At 60.1% G+C, this 12028-nt stretch overlaps 1 protein-coding gene across 1 annotated transcript in view; it reads left to right on the top strand.

The window, feature by feature from the left end:
• MAD1L1 (mitotic arrest deficient 1 like 1) overlaps positions 1–12028 on the top strand; it is a 239278-nt gene that overhangs the window by 134359 nt on the left and 92891 nt on the right. The window contains exon 12 of the mRNA XM_068968152.1: positions 7590–7730. Within this exon, the coding sequence (XP_068824253.1) occupies positions 7590–7730 (141 nt within the window). The remainder of the gene's footprint in view (positions 1–7589; positions 7731–12028) is intronic.

Genomic DNA, 12028 nt, shown 5'->3' with positions numbered 1-12028 from the left:
GAGCGGGCTTGGGGCCCGGCGGGGCAGTGCTGGCAGCCCTGGCCCTGTCCTCCCTCGAGGGGTGCCTGCACCGGGTGAGACCCTGCTCTGGGAAGCTGTGAGCCGGGCAGGGTGGGTGCCGGGGAGGCGTGATGCGGCTGACGTAAATGAATGGACCTGGGAAGAGAGCCCTGGGGAATCTGAGTCGGGGGCTCCGGGAGACCGCCCTCTCTTGCCTCCAGTAGGTGCCATGGAGCTTTTCATCAGGAGGTTGAAGTTGCAGGAACACGGCCGCTGGTGAGAAGTATGGAGACTCACAGATGAGCCGAGGCTCATTCCCTTCCCCCAAGACCCGCCGGCTCGTGTGGGCTTGGGCAGCGGGCCCTGGACAGTGACTCAGACCTCAGGTGGCTGTGCCCACCGGCGCCGTGAAACTGGGACCACAGCCCTTCCTGGAGTGGGGCCTGTGAGCGGACTTGGAGGTGCCGCCAGGCTGCACGCACGCTGAACCCGCGGGTCAGAGCTGCCTTTCCAGTCCGGCAGCCCTCGGCTCCAGGGGCCTGCTCTGTATCTGATGAGCTGTGAGCAATAAGACCGTGGAATGAGGCTGACGGACAGCGGTGAAGAAGGAGAGGCGCCCCGGGGGCAGGCTGGAGAGCCAGGGGGGAACACACTCCGGCCCTGAGCAGTGGGCGCGGATGGCAGGGGCCCGGGAAGCTGCTGAGCGCCGAGGTCAGGGTCTGCCGGCTCCAGCTGCCCCGGAGCCCAGCTGTGAGGTCGTGGACATGAGTACCTTCCAGCGAACCAGCCCATTAGGGAAGGTTAAAAACGCGTGTCCTCCATTTGCTGTGACTGGGGCGATGTCTTACTTGTTTAGGAAGCATTTCCATCAAGCGCAGGTGAACAGTTTTTGCCACTTTGAAAGGGGTTCCGCTGCCTCTTGTGAAGCCCAGCTCCTCCAGCCTGTCCTGGAGAAGCGTGTTGGGCAGCGCGTGTGCTGCGTGAGCCGTGGCGGCTTCGGGAGAGGCCAGCAAGACCCGCATGTGGGGACGCTCCATTCAGCATTCATCCCTCATTCATTCAGGCTACTGCAGGGAGTGCGTAGAATGCCTCCTGTGAAAATACCCTCTAATCCACTGGGCATCCACCAGATGGCCTTTTCGCCCAGGTAACTGGAGTTGCTGAGTTTCGACTTCTCTGAAAACATGTTCCGTGAGAGCCTTTTTTCCCTCCAGCCTGGGCTGAGCCGCGTCTCTGGGGGCGTCTCCTGTGCGGGTCCTGAGGCGTGAGCCCTGCGGCAGGGGTGGGGCGCGGGGCGCCCACGGCCACCTCTCTGCCTGCTGCTCTGGGCCCTCCCTCTTGGCCGCGGCGGCCTGGAGGGCCAGGCCTGGACCCTTGGCCCCTGGGGTGCCCCCAGGGGATGCCAGGGCTAGCACCAGGTGGTGACCTCAGGCCCCGGGAGGTGGACTTTCTCGGGCGGAAGACCGGGGGACCTTGGGCAGGAAGCGCCAGCCCTTTCCCAGAGCCCAGTGGGTGTGGGCCAGCCCCGGCTCAGTTCCACGGAGGCATCGGTCCGCTTCTGCTCCGTGCTTCCTCCCGGCCCCGCTCCCATCAGGATAGTCCCGGCTCTCGCGGTGCCTCCTCTGGTCCCTAGTGCCTTCCTCCCTGCTCCAGACACGCGGGCCTTCCCCTCCCGGCCCTCCTTCACTGAGCGGCGTGACTCCCGGGAGCCTGGCTGGAAGTCCGCGCCCCCGCGGCCCACCCCTGCCGCGCCGCACCTTCGACCGTGGGACCCCTTGGCCTCTGTGCGAGTGCTTCCTGCTCGGCAGGCGTGGGGGGGGAGTCGGCTGTGGGCTGGGGTTTCTCCCGGGAAGCTGTGTGTGTGTGAGCGTGCAGCCAGAGCCTCGCTTCTGGAGCTGCGCAGCGTCTTGTGTCTGTGATACGCTCGTCGGCCTCCTGTCGGCGCGCGATACTTGGGGAGGCTCCGCAGGTCTGGAACTTTGCGTGAGTGGGCTGTGCAGCGTGTGCCCGCTTGCGCTGCTTTCTGCTGCTCGGGTTTGCTTCTGTGTCACGGGTGTGCCGTCCGAGAGCTGCTCCTCCTCCTGTTGGCGGGTGTTCGGCGACGGTGACTGATGCCGCCGTGACATCTTTCCGCTTACCTTGCAGTCAGGCACGCGCACGAGTTCTGTCTGCACGTCCCCGGGGGGCTGTGACGGCTGCAGGCCTGCGGCAGGGCACCGGCATTCCGCTGGCTTGAGAGTCTTGCTCACACTTCGCGTCATCCGTGCTGCCTCGCGCCCTGCCGTTCCCCGAGGGCCAGCTGTTCCCGTGTTTGCAGCGTGCTGTGCCTCGCAGGGCAGGCTGAGCGGGGGCACCCCTCCTGTGTGGATGGGCCGCTTGGAGACCCACTTTGGTGAAGCCCCCTCCAGATCCACTGCCCACCCTGTCTTCTCTTTCTGGCCTTTTTCTCCCTGATTTGTGAGGATTCTTTGCATATTCTGCATCCTAGCCTTTTATCAAGTGTTTGTTTGCAAATACCTTCTCCTAGCTTCTCCCTCTAACTTAACAGAGCTCTTACCCTTAACAAGGTCTGCTCTTGTGAATGTGAAGGCTCCTTTACAGTGCCACTTTTTGTGTATTCCCTGTTTAAGAAAGCTTTGCTTGCCCCAAGACACTGAGGTGTCTTTTCATAGTATTTTCTTTAACACTTTGCTTTTTCACACATAACTTCACAACACAAAGCTTTATCTTATTTGGCAAGCTTGGTTTTCTGCCCACAGGAATATTCAGTTGACTCGACAGCATTTATTGAGACGATGGGCCTTTTGGGCTCCTTACGTGAAACTAATCGCCCCTCTGTGCCGGGCTGTCCCTGCCCCTCTCTCTCGCGGGAACCGCACTGCTACAATCCCTGAGACTGCAGTCTGGTAGGGAGCCCACCCTCCTCGCCAGCCTACTGCCCGGGCCGACCACCACCCTCCGCATCTCCACATCGAGCTTAGAGCTCAGCCTGTCAGCCTCCACCGATAAAGCTACCGAGGTTTTACTGGGGGTACAGCGATTAAGTAACATCTTTATAGCGTTAAATCTTCTGATCCATGAACGTGTTTATTTCTCTCCACGTTTTTAGGTCATTAATTTCTCTCAGTAATGTTTGCGAAGTTTTCTGAGTAGACGTCTCATCTCGTAGGGTGTTTTTTTTTAATGATGATGTTATAAATGGCATCTTCTCCAGGATTTCTTCTTCGAACCCTTTTGCCAGCATGTAGAAATGTAGTTGAACGTTGGATGTTGACTTTGATCCAGCAACATGACTAAGCTTCCTTGTTTTAATAATTTATCTGTAAATTTTCTTGGGTTTGCCATCTTCTCAGTGACTATTAGTAGTTTTTTGTTTCCTTCTGATCTCCACGCCTTACTCCACTGCTTAGGATCCCCGGTGCTGGTTGGAGCAGGAACGTCATAACGGCTTCTGTTTCAGCCCCTTCCCCGCCCTCGCCCATCACAGCCGTGGACTTAGGCCAAAGAGGGTCCCCTATCCTCCCCGTCTGCTGAGGGGGCTTCTCCACCCTATTGTTTTAATTCTGAATAGCTGTTGGATTTTAATCCGATGCTTTTTTACTGCGTATATTGAGCCGATCATGATTTTTTTCTTTATTCTGTTAATTTGGAGAATTTAATTAATTGGTTTTCAAATGTTACAGCAAAACTGCATTCCAGGAATTAAACAAACTTGTCTGTGGACTGTCCTTGCAAGTAGTGCTTTGCTTGGTTTGCTAATAAGCAGTTCAGGGATTTTGCTTCTGTGGTTATGAGAGATCATGACAGGTTTTATTTCTTACAAAGTTTCCTTAGCAGGTTTTGGTGTCATGGTCTTTCTGGCCTTATAAAATGCATTAGAAGGGTCTTTCCCTTCTTTGTAAGAGTTTGTGTGAGACTGGTGATATTTCTTTCTTTAAAGTTTGGTGGAGTTCACCGAGAAAGGCATCCAGACCTGGAGTTTTTGTGTTGGGAAGATTCTGTATTGGGGCTTTGATTTCTTTTAATAGCTTTGAAATTATTCAGATTTTTTTTTAAATTCTTGATTCAGTGGTGATAAGCCTTTAGGGAAAAAAAAAAAGGAATTTAAGTGCATCGTGTTAGATTTTAAAATATTTCTGTGGTCTGTAGTTATGTCTTCCTTTTCTGGCTCATTATTTGGTTACTAATCTCTCTCTTGAAGTATCTCATCAAGGTTCATCAGTTTTATTAATCATTTGGATGAACCAGCTTTTGGTATTATTGACTCTATACTCTGTATTCTATTTCATTAATTTCTGTTTTTATATTTACTATCACTTTTCTTTGGTTTTTCTTGTTCAGACTTTCTCAGTCGTATGTGTAGTTGATTGGTTTTATCTTTCTCTTCTAATATATTCATTTAAGGATGTAAATTTAGATGCAGAGTTCAGCGTTGATATACTGTATTTTTCCTATTTAGTTCAAAATACTTAGCAGTTTCCACTGTGACTGCGTTTATACGTATCTGTTACCACCGGCATCTCCACGCGTCCGTGGGGCCCTCCTCCTTGTGCCAGAAGGGGATCCTTCAGCGTTTCCCCTTGGTGTGGCTGTGTGCTGAGGAATGGCCTGAGTTTTTCTTGGTTTGGAAATGTTTTTATTAAACTTACTTTTGGAGGACCTTGTTGCTGGGTGCAGACGCTCATCGCCTCTGTTCAGAAGCGCGCTGTCCTCTGACGTTGGCGGCCGGCTTCGCCTCCCTTTGCCTCTGAGCCGTGTGTCCTCGCGTCCTCCGGGGCCCGTCCAGGGCTGCAGGGCTGGCCTCTGAGCGGCCTGCGTGGAGTTGCCTCACCCTCGTCCCCGGGTCTGGCATGGGCGTGGACCCCGATGGACACAGGAGTCGCAGCTGCAGAGCAGTGCACAGGCGGTATGGTCCACAGGACGTGTGCAGACCCTCTCTTTCTGTTCGCCCAGGGCCTTCTCCCTCTGTCCCAGCCAGGCCTGCCCACCCCCCAGCAAGTTTTCTGTCTGGTCTTTGAAACCCGAGGTAACATGAGGCTGTGTTACCCCAACCACCGCGTCTGTTAGGAGTGTGGGGCCATCAGGACCAGCTGTTCCCTCTCAGCCTGGAGCTGCGAGGCGGAGGGCGGAGCAGGGTCTCGGCTCCCGCCTTTGCGGCTGGGCGTGGCCTCCCCTCTCCCAGCCCCTGTGGGCGCAGCAGGCCAGGCCTGGGGCTTGGGGGCCTCGTCCATCCCTGCCCCTCCCCCGCACCCACAGCTCGTCTCTCCCACAAGATGGGGTTGCACTGATCACGTGACCAACAGGGTGGCGAGAACAGGCAGGATTGCGGGTCCCCAGGGAGAGGCGCCCCGCAGGGGCCCGTTTCGTCTGCACCCGGAGGGTCCGCCCGGCCCCTGCGTGCTGACCTGTGTGTTCAGGAGTGAATGGCCACACTCGTTCAAGTGGAAACCAGCGCGCTTCACCGTACATGGACTCTGTCGTTAAAAAGTCATTATCGGATCAAGCCAGCACAGTTCTCCTGACTTCGTGACTAATGACAAAGCAGTTTCTGTAGAAGGCACAAACAGCAAACTTTCCACGTTGAGTCTTCTTTTTTGATAGCCTGGAGACGCAACAGAAGAGATCCGTAGTGAGAGGCGGCATTGTGGAGATTTACTGGTCAATAAAGGCAACAATTACCGCTTGTTTATGAAAGGAAAGCCCTCCCGGCCCTGGCCCCCACGTGCCCCACCGATCCGTGATGACGACTGTAACCAGCTCGGAACCATAAAAGTCAGTGGGAAGATATAGGATTTCAATAAAATTATGACACTCGATAAACCGTCCTGTTGGAAACAAATTTTCCACGGGTGTGTGACCAGTTCCAGTTGGATTTGTAACTTTAATTTCTCACTTATTGAATTTTTTGTCATCACCTAATGATGAAGTCTGTGCCGGGGTGATGGCCCAGCCGGAGGCTCACGAGACCGCTGAGCTCGGCGGGCGAGGGCCCGTGGGCCCCCAAGGGAGGCAGCGTGGTCCTGTGAGCGCCCGCCTTCTCCAGTCTCACCTGAGGAGGGGCCCAGGCCGGCCAGGGGGCTGCCTGGTGTTCAGGGTGCAGGAGCGGTTGGGGCACGTCTGTCCCAGGCGGGCGGGCCGGCCTCCACTCACGGAAGCACCAGTTAAGACGACGTGGGCAGAGCGCCTGTGGCCTTGCCCCCAGTCTGTTCCAGGTCTGAGAATGTGCCTCGGGGCCAGTGCCAGTGTGGGCTGACCCTGCAGCTCGCCTGGTCGCTGCCCTCGCAGGCATGGGGGCTGCGGGGGCACCAGCAGGGTGTGGGGCGATGATGCCTGAGCCTCCCCAGCTCGCCCACAGGGGCGCAGCACCCATGAACACGTGGCATCTGTTTGCCTGCACGGACGGGATTGCTGCTGTCACTGTGAGCCTCGCGGGCCCCAGGGCCTCGGCTGGGCGCTTGGTCCAGGACAGTGTTGGTCGTCCTGGGCAGCCTGTGAGAGCCGCTGATGAGGACGGAGGCTCAGGAGGCGAGGCGCAGAGCTGGGACTTGGACGTGGTCTCATGAGCACATCCTCCCAGGTTCTGCCGGCCCAGGCGGAGGCTGCCCAGCTGTGCGTCCTGCTCCCCAGCGCGACCGGCACACTGCGGCTTCACCCACCAGAAACATGGGCTCTCGGGCCCCACTCAGACCTGCTGGAGCTCTCAGGACCTTTCACAGCAGGCAGGAGCATTGTGCAGTGGTGCCCCGTGAGCCTGCTGTGTGTATGGAGCTGATTCTATTTACTTATGTCACCCGTGTGGGCCTCGTCGGCGATGGCTGGGGGCACCGGGCGGGAGGAGGGCAGGCGCCTGCGCCCAGCTCCTGCTCTGGAAGAGGTCCCCCCTCCACGTTCGCCCCGGCGTCAGGCCCTCAGCGGGGCGGAGACCTCCTTTCCTGGAGCCAGAGCAGCTCCACTCCTGGACGCGGGGTGGCCTGCGGTCTCCAGGACTCCCTGGGACCCCTGGTCACCAGCGTTTCGGGAAGGCCCTCCCATCCGGCTTGGGCGCAGTGCCCGTCTCCCCTGGGCCCTGGCTTCCTGGCTCAGGCTGTCGGCCTTCACGTCACAGTGGTGATGAGACTCCTGTCGGCTTTTAGGGGTGGTCTCGGGGCCGTGTGATCAGTGTGTCCTATGAAACCTGAGCTGCGTCTTTACCAGGCACCGTCTTTTGTCCCAGACACAGGGAGGGGGGCCAGGCATGGCTGGGGCACGTTGACGCCTTGAACTGTGGCCTCTTGCGTCCCACGAGTTCTGGGGGAAGGGGTGCCCTCCACCCCTCGCCTGTGAGTCTGAGCGCTGCAGGCCCGATGGTGCCACTCGAGGCCGGTTGGTCGGCGTGCGCCCCACCGGAGGACAGCAGGTGGGCCTGCTACCGCAGGCCGAGCTCCACCGGGGTTCAGAGTGGCCAGGGCCTGGCCCGGCCTCGGTCCTCTGCCAGCCTCGGTTCAGCTCGCGGTCTTCAAAAAGCCTGGCAGCCTGCTCCCAGACTTGACCCCGCGACCCCCGCGCTGCTCTGTGTCGCCCCAGCCTGACCTTTGCCCTCTCGCCCACAGGAGCGCGACGGCATGCGGGCCATCCTGGGCTCGTACGACAGCGAGCTGACCCCGGCCGAGCACTCACCCCAGCTGACGCGCCGCATGCGCGAGGCCGAGGACATGATGCAGAAGGTGCAGGCGCACAGCTCGGAGGTGGAGGTGAGTGCCGGGGGCGGGGGGCGCGCCCGAGACGCCGACCGAGAGCCACGCGCGGGGGCGGGGGGCGCGCCCGAGACGCCGACCGAGAGCCACGCAAGGGGGGCGGGGGGCGAACCCGAGACGCCGACCGAGAGCCACGCGCGGGGGCGGGGGGGGGGCGCGCCCGAGACGCCGACCGAGAGCCACGCGCGGGGGCGGGGGGCGCGCCTGAGACGCCGACCGAGAGCCACGCGGGGGGCGGGGGGGGCGCGCCCGAGACGCCGACCGAGAGCCACGCGCGGGGGCGGGGGGCGCGCCCGAGACGCCGACTGAGAGCCACGCAAGGGGGGCGGGGGGCGAACCCGAGACGCCGACCGAGAGCCACGCGCGGGGGCGGGGGGGGGCGCGCCCGAGACGCCGACCGAGAGCCACGCGGGGGGGGGGGAGGGCCGCGCCCGAGACGCCGACCGAGAGCCACGCGCGGGGGCGGGGGGCGCGCCCGAGACACCGACCGAGAGCCACGCAAGGGGGGCGGGGGGCGCACCCGAGACGCCGACCGAGAGCCACGCGCGGGGCGCCGCACCCAAGGCCCTGGCTCTCTGCACCCCCAGCCCCGCTGTGCGCCACGCACACTCGGTCAGGTCGTCGCGAGGCTGGCGGGGCGTCTGGGGCAGGTGGAGGGAAGCTGCCCCCTGTGCGGTGGGAGTCAGGACTGGGCCCGCCCCGCCGAGAGCCGTTTGCCCCCGGCACCACCAGGCGGCAGCAGACGGAGCCAGCGCCCTGCTCCGGGTCGGCGCGGCCAGGGCTGGACAGGGGCTGTGCCGAGGGGCCTGGCCGGCACGCAGGACACGTAGGGCGGGCTTCCGCTCAACCTGGGCGCTCCTCCTGCTCAGCTCTTCCCCTGTATCTCAGAGGCTCCTCCTCCCTGCTTCCCACGCACCGCCCCAGCCTTCCGCTAACCTCTGTGCCGGCATCACCTCCGTGGGCCCCGGAGTCCGCCCGGCAGGAGCCCCTGGGCGGGAGGCCCCCGGCAGGACAGGCCTGAGCCGTCACCTGCGTGTCCGCTCCCGCGGCCCCTTGGAAGGGGGCGGCCCCTTGGAAGGGACTGACTCCCCCAGCCCAGTGGCCCCACACGGCCCCGGGACCACAGGCGGGGCTGGGGTCCTCCTGGCGGCTGTCCTGTTGCTGCGTTAGTAACAGTAACATCTCATGTCTCTGGAGCTCGGAAGCTTCCCACGCTTGGAAACCTTAGAAGCTGCTTCAGGCTGCTGCCAGACTTTTATTAGTTGAGCGTCACATGCCGACAGACAGTAGAGAGTGGCTTGGCTTTACAGGGCCTGCCCGTCAGTGGTGGCCCGCAGCCTCCGGGCAAGCCCTCCTCACTCAGCACTGAGCTGTGCGCACTGTTAGGGTGCTGGTGGGGAGGAGCCCCGTCCTGCCCGCTGTCTCAGGAGCTGCAGGGAGCAGCGGTGCCTGCAGAGAGCGCAGCCCCACAGCTCACTGGGCCTCATGGTGTGCATGGAGCGAGAGCTGGTCTGGGGCGGGGGGTGCCCGGGGTCTGGCAGGCCTGGTGGCAGGTGGGGCTCCCTCTCCCTGCCCTCACCTCCTCGCTCTTCTCCTCCGGCGTGTCCCTCTCCTCCTTCGCTTCTTGCTGTTCCGTCTTGGCTTCGTCCCTCTCTGCCTTCGCCCCTTCCTGTCCTCTCTCACCTTCCTCTGCCCTCTGCTTTTCCTTGGCCTTTCTCCGGCCCGCTGCTCACCCCCAAGCTCCTCTTTCTCCTCAGCAGGCTGTGTCCATGAAGGACCCACAGGAAGGCCTGTGGGCCGTGGGCCGTGTGGCCATGTGGTCTTGATGCTCAGCTCGGGGGCCGTAGCGTGAAAGCAGCCACGGGCCCTCGGCAGATGGTGGGTGAGGCTCTCTGTGAATGAAACTTTATTGACAGAACCGGGAGGCGGCTGGGTTGGACACTGGCTGCAGTTGTCGGCCGTCTGTCTTAGCGCCTCTGTTCTGGAACCCCGAGGACCCTGCTGCCGATGTGAGAGCCGCCACGCCTGCTCCACGGGCCCAGCCAGGCGCCCACCCACAGGCGCGGGGGGCGGGGCCCGTGCATGGCTCTCGCTCGCTGGGGAGGAGTGGGAACCATGGATGTGAGCGCAGGGAATTTGAAAGCACGTCCACTCTGTACAGAGCCGTCCCGTTTCACTCATTTAGCTTAATCGGCCAGTTCTAATGGGAAACGTGTTTTGATTCTGGCAAAAACATCTCAGTGCGATGCGCCACAAGCGTTGAGATTGGGAGAATCCCAGCAGCCCGTGTCTGCTGCTGTCTCGCGCGGCTTCTGTTTATTCCATTTAATAAAGTGGCTGCAGAAGTTGCTGGCGCATGTCGTGAGCCCTCTTCTGTCAACAGAGCTATAAACATGCAGCTCACGCCACCTTGATTCAAGATATGAGCCTGAGTTGTGTCTCCAATTTATTTAATTAAGCAGATTACGGTGCTGTGGGCTGCATGGAGGTCTGTGGAAAATCCCAGTCTCATAACGTAGCGGTTAACTCCTGGCTGCAGCTGAGGAAAAGGTGGGCACGACTCTGCTCCTCCTGTGACCTGGGCCAGGGCTTGCACCGGTGTTCCTGCCATCGCCTCCCGGCCTGGGGGGGTGCTAGGAGGACAGCAGGTCGTGAAGCCTGGGTCGCTCACCAGGCCCAGGCTTTCTCTTACTCCGGAAGGCACGTGTGTGGCGCTCCCCTTACAGACGGAGCTTGAACTGAGTCCTGTAAAAAGCGCAGCTGAAACAAACCGGACAGTCTTGAGACAGAATTCCAGGATGAACAAGAGCTCAGGAGAAGTGACAGGGAGGGAGGAGGCGCTTGGGGAGGAGACAACACCCGTGTCCAGGCCGCCGCCTCTGGCCGCAGGGACCTGACGCAGAGGCCAGGCTGATGGGCTGCGGCCCCTGCTGCTTTTAGCTTCCTGAGGACCCTCTGTGCCGGCTCGCACCCGCCCCGCCCCCCACGGCAGCGCAGGACACACTCCTGCACGCTCGCTCCTGCTGCGTTTTGCTGACACGCCTCCTACCAGGCGCGAGGAGACCCCTCACCGCCTGTGCTTTGAATCTCCCTGACGGCCAGTGACGCGGAGCATCTTTTCTCTTGGCCGTTTTTATTCTTCTTTGGAGGAACATCTGTTCAGATCTTTCACCATTTTTAAATTGGTATTTTTTTATATACAGTTTTATGAGTTCCTTATGTATGTCGGATAGTAACTCCTGCTTGGCAAATCGTCCACACACTCTCTCCCGTTCTGCGGGCCGCCCTTCCTTCTGTTCCCTTGCTGCGCAGAAGCTCCACAGTTTGCCTTTCCCGCTTCTGTCACACTCGTCAGTGGACTGTTGGTCGAGTCCGCTTTGAATCTGTCGCTTGCTTTGGAAAGCGTGCACTGTTTGACAGCGATCTTCCAATCCAGGAACACAGAACGTCTTTCCCTTTGTTTACGTCGTGTACCATTTCTATCAGAGTCTTATATTTTCGACTGTATAGTTCTCTTACCTCCTTGGTTAAACTCACTATTTTTATGAATTAGTTTTCGGCTTTGCGGGCTCCTGGCCGCTGCTCGGGCCTTTTCTCTCATTGTGGTGTGCAGGCGTCTCATCGCCATGGCTTCTCCTGTCGCGGAGCACGGGCTCTCCAGGGTGAGAGGGCTTCAGGAGTCGTGGCACGTGGGCCTCGTGGCGGCAGTTCCCGGACTCTGGAGCACAGGCTTAGGAGCCATGGTGCACGGGCGTACTGGATCTCCCCAGACCAGGGACCTGACTCTTGGCTCCTGCGTTGGCGGGTGGGTTCTTTCCCGCTGAGCCGCCAGGGGAGCCTTGTTTCACGGCTGCTGCTGCCGTCGTTCTGACAGCTGCTCTGCTGCCTGCGCCAGGCTCTGCGCCTCCCCCAGTGAGGTGGTCCTCGTGGCCAGCAGGTCAGCTGTGCATGTATACGAGATCCCTTCCCAGAGAGTCTGGCATGGACATGTACACACTGCTGCATTTAAAATGGACCTCCCCTAGAGCACAGCCCGCGAGGAGCTACCCACGTCCAAGGTAAGAGAAACCCCAGTAAGACGGTAGCACTGAGAGAGGCGTCAGAGGGCACAGAGTGAAAGGACAGTCACAGACAACCAGCCGATCTGACCACACGGACCACAGCCGTGTCTAACTCAGTGAAACTAGGCCACACCGCGTGGGGCCACCCAAGACGGGGCGGGTCATGGTGGAGAGGTCTGACAGAATCTGGTCCACTGGAGAAGGGAATGGCAAACCACTGCAGTGTTCTTGCCT

Source organism: Capricornis sumatraensis, chromosome 3, assembly GCF_032405125.1.
Source record: "Capricornis sumatraensis isolate serow.1 chromosome 3, serow.2, whole genome shotgun sequence".
In the NCBI taxonomy this organism is placed as follows: Eukaryota; Metazoa; Chordata; class Mammalia; order Artiodactyla; family Bovidae; genus Capricornis; species Capricornis sumatraensis.
This window is presented reverse-complemented; position numbering and strand designations above follow the sequence as displayed.